A 10,404-nucleotide genomic window follows, 5' to 3' on the forward strand; every position below is an offset into this window, starting at 1 on the left:
ACCCCCTGTATATAGCCTCCACACTGACTCGGTACCGGTGCCCCCTGTATATAGCCTCGTTATTGTTATGTTATTGTGTTACTTTTTATTATTTTTTACTTTAGTTTATTTGGTAAATATTTTCTTAACTCTTTGAAATTTGATTTGTTTGATGTTTTTGTTATCATTCCACCTATTCTGCTCCAGCCATTAACATGAGCCCATTCTCCCCAATTAAGGTGCCACCAACCTCCTGTGGGCATAGAGTCTCAGGGTCGATTTTGCATTGGGCCTAAAACAGCTTAAAATGTATTCTTCAAGGTAGTCCTTCTTCCCTTAATGGAAAAAAGTAAACTATATGAGAGATGCTCCTTGCCTCCATGGCCCTCAGGTTCTCTATAAGCTGGATGGGGTTGGATGTTCCCAGCAGCACTGAGCTCACTCCTTCATTTCTCAGACACCAGGCTGCAGAGAGAGAGAAGGGGAGGTAACAGGGTTGAGTTCATTAGGGCATGCAACGGAAAACATTTTGCAATGGAAAAAGAAAATGTACGTTTGTTATTGGACAAGTCCCTTATGGAGGTAGTCCCTCCATTACTCATAAAGGGTCATCTTCCACATCCAGCATGGTTATTTGTCTATTTTTTGGGGTACCTTTATTTTACCAGGTTAGTCTCATTGAGATGAACAATCTCTTTTACAATACCTGGCCAAAATAGCAGCACACAAAGTTGCAGACACATTTATAACATAAAACACAAAGCACTACAGTTTAAAAAAATATACATTTACACATTGAACAGCAGGATGGTTTGGGAAAGTGTGGTGCAACTAGGGTTCAGAACATTGACAGCCCCCCCCATTTCATTTGGCATCATAGTGTGTAACCCTTCTTTAAAATAAATTATAGGGACGAGCTCCTGTAATTTCACCTCCCTTTGAAGCTCGTTCCATGCGTGTGATTGGGCTTCCGAGTGGCGCACTGGTCTAAGGCACTGCATCTTAGTGCTAGAGGTATTGCTACAGACCCTGGTTTGATTCCAGGCTGTATCACAACTGGCCATGATTGGGAGTCCAATTGGGCGGTGCACAGCATTGTTTGGCTGGGGTAGGCCGTCATTGTAAACAAGAATTTGATCCTAACTGACTTGCCCAGTTAAATAAAATAAAAAAATTAAGTAAGGGGCAGAGAACTGGAAAGCTTTTTTCTGTACGGGCCTTAGGCACAATCAAGTGAACGCAGGCGATAGTTTTACTTTGTCTGCTGGACAATGTAGTTACACAAGTAAAATGGGAGTCGTCTCAATATGGCCTTCTAAATAAAACCTACCAATGATTTAATCTCCGAAGAGCTAAGGAAGACCAGCCCACTCTCATGTAAAGGTTACAGTGATGTGTGAGGGCTTTGGTACACAGTTTCCAGCATATGTAATGATGCCACAGGGGCATACATGTACAATATATCACCAAAATCAATTACAGGCACGAAAGAAGTGGAAACAAGCCACTTTCTCGCTTTAAAAAAAAAACTGGATTTATTACTAAAATAAAAACGCAATTTGAGCTTTTTGTGAAAACCATCAACTTTGTCTTCTCAGCATTTGTGTTACTGATATCTTACCGATAGCTAATTGTGGCAGAGTGCAGCCCAGCTTTTCAGAGATGGTAGTGAGCTCCTTCAGCTTGGCCTGTTGTTTCCTCCCTTCTTCGCTCACTATCTTCTCCTTTAACCAGGCGTACGGCTGGAAGAGAGGAAGAAGACCAGTCTTAGACACCACCTGAGGACCAAGCTGACATTCATAAATCCCCTCAGATGTTGTTGGGACAAGCAGATACGAGCAGTACCTTCATGGAGGCCCTGGAGCATTCTGGGATGCCATTCTCATACTTCCCAGTGATGATTCCACAGGCTAGAGGTGACCAGGAGACCACACCCACACCTGCAATGGTACATGGGAGTTAGGTCACATGACAGGCAGGGTAATCATCAGATTATCATGGTACTGAAGGACAAAAGTACTGGTATCAAGAGTTTACCTTTTGCAGTTTGGAATATTGACTCAGCTCGACATTAGACCACTTTTGACAAACTTTGAATTTTGGGGTGAACTACTACTACTGCACAGTCTGTTACCAGTCTGATCCTGGTTGTGCATTTCAAGGGTGTTTTATAGGACACTTGAATGCAGTCCCAAAGTGTGACAAATCTAAAATCTAGTGAGTTTGTGAGATGGTGTTACTATTACACCTGCCTATCTTATGGTAGAGCTCMGGTAGCTGTGTCTCCACCTTGTCCCTCTGGAAGAAGTGGTACTCAGCCTGCTCACACACCGGAGGGATCAGGTTAAACTGCCGTGCAACCGAGTAYGCTTCCTGGAAAAAAATTGAGAGGAGAAGGAAAGAGGGGAGGGGGACAGAACCAAGGTGAAAACAATGTTGACTGTTCACCTTTTCAATCTTCTCTTGTTAATGTCAGACCAAACTTCCATATCTTCAAAAGTATTGATATTACAAGACAGCGCCTGACCTTTTCAGACTTCATTCACCTTTTCAAACACTATAATGTTTGTTTACTCTCTAATGTCAGACTTCAAAAGCATTTATATCCCAAGCATGCTACAGTGAATTATGTGGACAGATCGTGCAGGTCTTCACACTGCTGAAGGGAATATGAAGTTGACGTATTGGGAAGTTGTGAGAGAATTTGCCTACTTACCATAATCTCCATGGCAGACCATCGTGATGTCCCCCAGTACATGGACATGCCATTGTTGATCAAATGGGTCATCGCCCTCACAATCTCTGCAGAGACAAAAACATTAAAAACCTGCTAGCTACGGGAGGGTTACGGGAGGGATACAGGAGGGATATCGGAGGGTTACGGGAGGGATACGGGAGGGATATGGGAGGGTTACGGGAGGGACAGAGGGGGTGTAGGTCTAGGTTGCTGTTTCCCACATTCTGGAAGAAGGGAGTCAAGAGAGTTTAGCAAAAATAAGGGGAAATAATGTTTTAAAGAAACGTTCCACTCAAAATACAACCTTATATGATTGGTCCATTCATTTGTACATGGAAGGTTGTGTTTTGAGTGGAACGTCCCTTCTCACAGATGAAACCTGATATGATGAAGATACTCTAACTTGTAGGAGTAGTTCTGAGACATTAGAGGGCGCCTCAGCTCCTTCTTCTACAACCTCAGAAAGATCACTTCTCATTAGCTAGAATCCTTCATTGGTGAAACTGAAACTGACATGTCAGTTTGGGATATTAGAACAACAAAAAAGTTACCGCAAATAACAAACCCATTTATATTTAATTATTTTTTATTTAACTAGGAAAGTCAGTTAAGAACAAATTCTTATTTAAAATGACAGCCCACCCCCCCAGGCCAAACCCTAACTGGGACGACGCTGGACCAATTGTGCGCCGCCCATGGGACTCCCAATCACGGCCGGTTGTGATACAACCTGGAATCAAACCAGGGTCTGTAGTGATGCCTCTAGCACTGAGATGCAGTGCCTTAGATCGCTGCGCCACTTTAAGTACTTTTTTTTCTTTCTCACAGACATTCCGAATGAAGGGACCATTTCAATTCCATCTGCATGTCTGTATTGCCGCTGAGCTCCACCACCACAGCTGAGTACATCAATTAATCCATTCAGTTCAGTCTCATTGAATAATAATCGCCAAACAACCGGCTCAAAAGGCTCGAGTCAGAAGCCATTTGAAAGCAAGCCTGCTGCTAAAGGGGCGAGTTATAAAACATTACAAACAAAAGGAAACCGGTGAAAGGATTCGTACCATTGAGCAAGAAGCCCAGAATATATCCTCCATCCTCCTATGGCCAGTGCTGGACAAGATTTCATATGAGATATTGTTTGCTGAGGAAATATTAATCCAAACGCCAAATGCCGCAGTGCCAGACTGAAAAGACGCAGTCAGCTGAGAGAGAGAGAGATGACAGATGATGGAGCAGAAGTCTCTCGTAGTGGACCTTTGTCGGTTCTGTTTGTGCCTCAGGGTATAGAGTGGTACTGCAGGGTCATGGTGGTGTGGAGATACACAAGACAGCTGATATTTATTAATGGGAGTAGAGTAAGTAATGCAAGGATACAAAGGTGTCTAACCAAGAGATACCGGAATCTCTGGAACATGTGATTCAATACCATGTACTTAATATGTCCCGCAAGGGGCAATTATGCTTGGCAAGCAGTGCAATCAGTGCAATTTGGTAGCTATACAATAACGTACATCTCTCTCTTTCTTTCTCTTTTAATCCACCCTCTGCCCTTCTCTACCGCTCTCCTTTTATCCGTCTTTCTTTCTTTCTCTAACCAAAACAAGAACACATTGGCATGACGATAACACAGTACAACCCAACAGGCCTATATTGAAGAAAAGGAAATCACACAGAGTTTGGATGATAAAATGATACCCTTATAGACCTGTAGTCTAATCAACAAATTCAATTGCAACAGGATGCTGAAGGATAAAATGTAAAACAGGGAGATTAATGAAGTTGAAAGCGAGATTAACCTAGATCAGAGTGGGATTAAAAAAAAGAGTGATTCCCTTTCATGAGCAGCTCATTCTGCGAGCCTACATACAGCGGAGAGAGCCAGAGTGTGTGGGTGAAACAGGTGGGAGGTGGAGAGGAGAAAATGCCAGGCGTGAACAACAATACATCTGTTCTGAGAGTGAAAGAGAGAGAGAGAGAGGGGGAGGAAAAGAGAGAAAGATAGAAAGACTGAAAGAGATGGAGAGATTGCTGGGTGTTGGTCATCAAATTCTATGAATTCTTAGCCAATGGTTCACCTGAGCTTCTAAGGTAACGGTAGATGATCAATGCCTATACCCATAGCAACAGAGTAGCCTGATGTACACTCACAAAACAGCACTTCATATGCCCTCTTTCACAACAGTGCCCTCTTCAGTGGCCTGCCCTCAGGCTCAAAAGTTCCAGCAAGTCATTACTTTCCAACCCCAGGGCTGGCTGAGGTATATCTCATGTCGAAGGATTGCTTGCTGTGTACACGGTGGGCAGAGGGCAGACAAATATTGGTATTTAGCAAAAACAGAAGGATGAGTGGGTTTGAGGTGTGTGTATTTAATTTGTTTGTTTGTCTCTGTGTGTGAATCTGTGTGTGTTTGAGCATGTGTGTGTGTTTGCGTGTGTGTGTGTGTTTGCCTGTGCCTGTATGTGTGAGTTTGCTTGCTTGTTTGCTGACTAACACCCCACTAATAAACACTGTGCTGTGTTTATGTCACGTTGTATAAGGATTGGAAACAGGCGCAGGAATGCCAATTTTTTAAAATTTTATTTCACTACCCAAAATAGCATGCGCCATGAACATGACGGGGACGAAGCCCCAAAACAAACACACATTATATATATAAAACACAGGGCTGTAACCCAAACAAAGAGCGAGATGTAAACCTCTAATAAATACACGGGACGAGACCCGTAATAACACTACACGGGACGAGAACCGAAAACAAACACTACACGGAACCCGTAACAAACTACACGGACGAGACCCGTAAACAACACTACACGGGACGAGACCCGTAACAACACTACACGGGACGAGACCCGTAACAAACTACACGGGACGAGACCCGTAACAACACTACACGGGACGAGACCCGTAACAACACTACACGGGACGAGACCCGTAACAACACTACACGGGACGAGACCCGTAACAACAATACACGGGACGAGACCCGTAACAACACTACACCGGGACGAGACCCGTAACAACACTACACGGACGAGACCCGTAACACTACACGGGACGAGACCCGTAACAACACTACACGGACGAGACCCGTAACAACAACTGGACGAGACGTAACAACACTACACGGGACGAGACCCGTAACAACAACTACACGGGACGAGACCCGTAACAACACTACACGGGACGAGACCCGTAACAACATACACGGACGAGACCCGTAACAACATACACGGACGAGACCCGTAAACAACAATACACGGGACGAGACCCGTATAACAATACACGGACGAGACCGTAAAACAATACCGGGACGAGACCCGTAAATAACAATACACGGGACGAGACCCTGAATAAACAAGTGCACACTAACACGCAAGCCGATACAACAGAGCACAGGTACTCACAAGACCAACGGACATGGAACAATAATCAACAAGGACAATGGGGAACAGAGGGCACATATATACACATACTAATCAGGGGAAATGGGAACCAGGTGTGCGTAATGAGCGAAGACAGTCCGGGGTTGGTGGTAATGATCCAGTTCAGTGACGCCTAGAAGGGAATGAGCAGCAGTGCCGGGGGAATCTGTGACAGTTTAAGCCTTATCCTTCCACGCAGGTGTTTGTGAACAGAGTGAGACGCCTGTCCTTGAGATTCCTACTGCAGTAGGCCATCACAATAAAGCTGGGGTGAGACAGGGACTGAGGCATCTATCCTGCCTGGCTGCTTCTGTGGCTTATAGGATGACAAACCAAGGACAGACACTCACCTCACTCCAGGCACTTGTGGACACATTTGTCTCTCTTTCTTTCTCTTGGAATCCACCCTCTACCCTTCTTTCTACCTCTTTCTTTATTTCTGTCTTTCTTTCTTTCTATCTATCTCAACCTCTCATCTCTCTCTCTGAATGACTAAGCCAGGGCAGACAGATACAGGAATATAGATACAGAGGCTCCATACACAGAGTGTTGTGAATTAATTGGATATGTTTAGAGGACTGAAAATATGGTTTTATTTGTGCTGCTGAGGGAGGGATGGAGGGAGGGAGGGTGGGTGGGTGGGTGGAAAAAGAGGGATAGATGGATGGATAAAAACCCTGTTTATGCTTCTTTTGATGAGTCAACCTGTCCGCCTGTCAACCTGTTAACCTATATGCCTGTCAACCTGTCTGCCTGTCAACCTGTTAACCTATCTGCCTGTCAACCTGTCTGCCTGTCAACATGTTAACCTGTCTCCCTGTCAATCTATCTGCCTGTCAACCTATCTGCCTGTCAGCCTGTCTGACAGTCAGCCTGTCTGCCTGTCAACTTGTTAACCTATCTGCCTGTCAACCTGTCTGACTGTCAACTTGTCAACCTGTTAACCTGTCTGCCTGTCAACCTGTTAACCTATCTCCCTGTCAACCTATCTGCCTGTCAACCTGTCTGACTGTCTTTTCATCTTTATCTGTTTGTGTTTCCATTTGTGGCCCTGTTAATATTGTGTTAATACTGTCTTAAACTCATAGGTGCAAGAAGAGAGATCCGTGGAAACACATATAGTTGATCTCTTACTAGACCACCAGTTCCATAGTGATACATACTACAGGAGTAGCGTACTGTGCAGGAGGCTGTTGCTATCCTCATGATGAAGGCTGTGATGCTGAAACACACTGGTTTTAAATAACAACAAAGCATTTTCTATTCGTCTTCCAACAGTAGCTGAATATTTCTCCCACGTCTGATCTATCACTGCAGACTTCTTTGTCCAGTCCAGTTCTTCATCATTCACAATGTATCACTCGGACCATGCTATTGGCAGTGTTTGGTATTAATGACATGTGTTGCCCTTTTACTCCGCTCTGCGTACTGTAGATGTATATATCTCTATATATATGTATATGTATGTAGATGTATATGTATGTATGTATATTTATGTAGATGTATATATCTCTATATATATGTAGATGTAGATGTATGTATATATATTTATGTAGATGTATATATATGTAGATGTATATGTATATATATATATATATATATATATATATATGTAGATGTATATGAATATATATGTAGATGTATATATATGTAGATGTATATATATGTAGATGTAGATGTACATGTATATATATATATATGTGTAGATGTATATGTATATATATGTATATATATATATATATATGTATGTAGATGTATATATATGTAGATGTATATGTATATATATGTAGATGTAGATGTATATATAGATGTATATATATATATGTATATATATGTATATGTATATATATATGTATATGTAGATGTATATATATGTAGATGTATATGTATGTAGATGTATACAGTATGTATATATWTGCCAGCAGCATACCACCCTGCATACCACTGCTGGCTTGCTTCTGAAGCTAAGCAGGGTTGGTCCTGGTCAGTCCCTGGATGGGAGACCAGGTGCTGCTGGAAGTGGTGTTGGAGGGCCAGTAGGAGGCACTCTTTCCTCTGGTCTAAACAAAGATCCCAATTCCCCAGGGCAGTGATTGGGGACACTGCTCTGTGTAGGGTGCCGTCTTTCGGATGGGACGTTAAATGGGTGTCCTGACTCTCTGAGGTCATAAAGATCCATGGCACTTATCGTAAGAGTAGGGGTGTTAACCCCGGTGTCCTGGCTAAATTCCCAATCTGGCCCTCAACCATCACGGTCACCTAATACTCCCCAGTTTACAATTGGCTCATTCATCCCCCCTCCTCTCCCCTGTAACTATTCCCCAGGTTGTTGCTGCAAATGAGAATGTGTTCTCAGTCAACTTACCTGGTAAAATAATGGTAAAAAATAAAAATATGTATGTAGATGTATATATATATATATGTCTATGTATATATATGTGTATAAATATATATATGTATGTAGATGTATATATATGTGGATGTATATATATATGTGTGTGTGTATATATATATATATATGTGTGTGTATATATATATATGTGGATATATATATATATGTGGATGTATATATATGTGGATGTATATATATGTAGATGTATGTATATGTGGATGTATATATATGTATATGTGGATGTATATATATATATATATATATATATATATATATATATGTTATATAGAAGAATAGAAGAGTGAAAGAAAGGAGGAGAATGATAGTAACAAAGATATATTTTTTACAAATGACCTCACTTAGCCAACCCCCAGTGGGACGTGAGTAGTCACACACACACATAAATACAATCACAATAAAAAATAAATAGATTCACTCAAAAGAAATCTGCACATTCACCCCATAATAATATCATCCATGGGGATTTCATTAGGCACACAGAAATCTCTCACAATCTCATATAATTATTCGCTGCTAACAACAATTCGAGCCTCCTGTACTATATATAGAATGAAGCTCTTGACGTTTAAAGCTCAGAAGAACCCCCACTAATATTGACCAATCTACAGGAAGCCTGAGGGTTATCTCCTAAAACGAATTAAGAGTCATGTTAACCTGTTTCACGTGTTGGGGGGGAGGCCAGTGTGTAGGTAGTGGGTTAACCTGTTTCACGTGTTGGGATGGGAGGCCAGTGTGTAGGTAGTGGGTTACCTTTTTTCATGTGTTGGGGAGGGGAGGCCAAGTGTGTAGGTAGTGGGTTAACCTGTTTCCACGTGTGGGATGGGAGGTCAGTGTGTAGGTAGTGGGTTAACCTGTTTCACGTGTTGGATGGGAGGCCAGTGTGTAGGTAGTGAGTTAACCTGTTTCATGTGTTGGTGGGAGGGCCAGTGTAGGTAGTGGGTTAACCTGTTTCACGTGTTGGGATGGGAGGCAGTGTGTAGTAGTGGGTTAACTGTTTTCACGTGTGGATGGGAGGCCAGTGTGTAGGTAGTGGGTTTAACCTGTTTCACGTGTTGGGATGGGAGGCCAGTGTGTAGGTAGTGGGGTTAACCTGTTTCACGTGTTGGGATGGGAGCCAGTGTGTAGGTAGTGGCTTAACCTTTATGTGTTGGGATGGGGGCCAGTGTGTAGGTAGTGGGTTAACCTTTTTCATGTGTTGGGAGGGGAGGCCAGTGTGTAGGTAGTGGCTTAACCTTTCATGTGTTGGGATGGGAGGCCAGTGTGTAGGTAGTGGGTTAACCTGTTTCACGTGTTTGGGATGGGAGGCCAGTGTGTAGGTAGTGGGTTAACCTTTTTCATGTGTTGGAGGGGAGGGCCAGTGTGTAGGTTAGTGGGTTAACCTGTTTCACGTGTTGGGATGGGAGGCCAGTGTGTAGGTAGTGGGTTAACCTTTTTCATGTGTTGGGGGAGGCCAGTGTGTAGGTAGTGGCTTAACCTTTCATGTGTGTGGATGGGAGGCCAGTGTGTAGGTAGTGGGTTAACCTGTTTCATGTGTTGGGATGGGAGGCCAGTGGAGTAGTGGCTTAACCTTTCATGTGTTGGGAGGGGAGGCCAGTGTGTAGATAGTGGGTTAACCTTTCATGTGTTGGGATGGGAGCCAGTGTGTTGGTAGTGGTTAACCTGTTTCATGTGTTGGGATGGGAGGCCAGTGTGTAGGTAGTGGGTTAACCTTTCATGTGTGGGATGGAGGCCAGTGTTAGGTAGTGGGTTAACCATTTTCATGTGTTGGGAGGGGAGGCCAGTGTGGTAGGTAGTGCGGTTAACCTTTTTTCATGTGTTGGGAGGGGGGCCAGTGTGTAGGTAGTGC

General features: G+C 43.2%; 1 protein-coding gene across 1 annotated transcript; it reads right to left on the reverse strand.

Moving 5' to 3' along the window:
• Positions 1-224: 224 nt before the first annotated feature.
• Positions 225-2,135, reverse strand: kcnab1b (potassium voltage-gated channel subfamily A regulatory beta subunit 1b). Its single transcript, XM_023976904.2, has 4 exons — positions 2,114-2,135; positions 1,825-1,919; positions 1,601-1,721; positions 225-444 (listed from the first exon to the last, which is right to left on the reverse strand). The coding sequence occupies exons 1-4, from the start codon at positions 2,133-2,135 to the stop codon at positions 296-298; spliced, it is 387 nt and encodes a 128-aa protein (XP_023832672.1). The 3' UTR covers positions 225-295.
• Positions 2,136-10,404: the final 8,269 nt, after the last annotated feature.

The sequence above is a fragment of the Salvelinus sp. IW2-2015 genome, linkage group LG32 (assembly GCF_002910315.2).
Source record: "Salvelinus sp. IW2-2015 linkage group LG32, ASM291031v2, whole genome shotgun sequence".
In the NCBI taxonomy this organism is placed as follows: Eukaryota; Metazoa; Chordata; class Actinopteri; order Salmoniformes; family Salmonidae; genus Salvelinus; species Salvelinus sp. IW2-2015.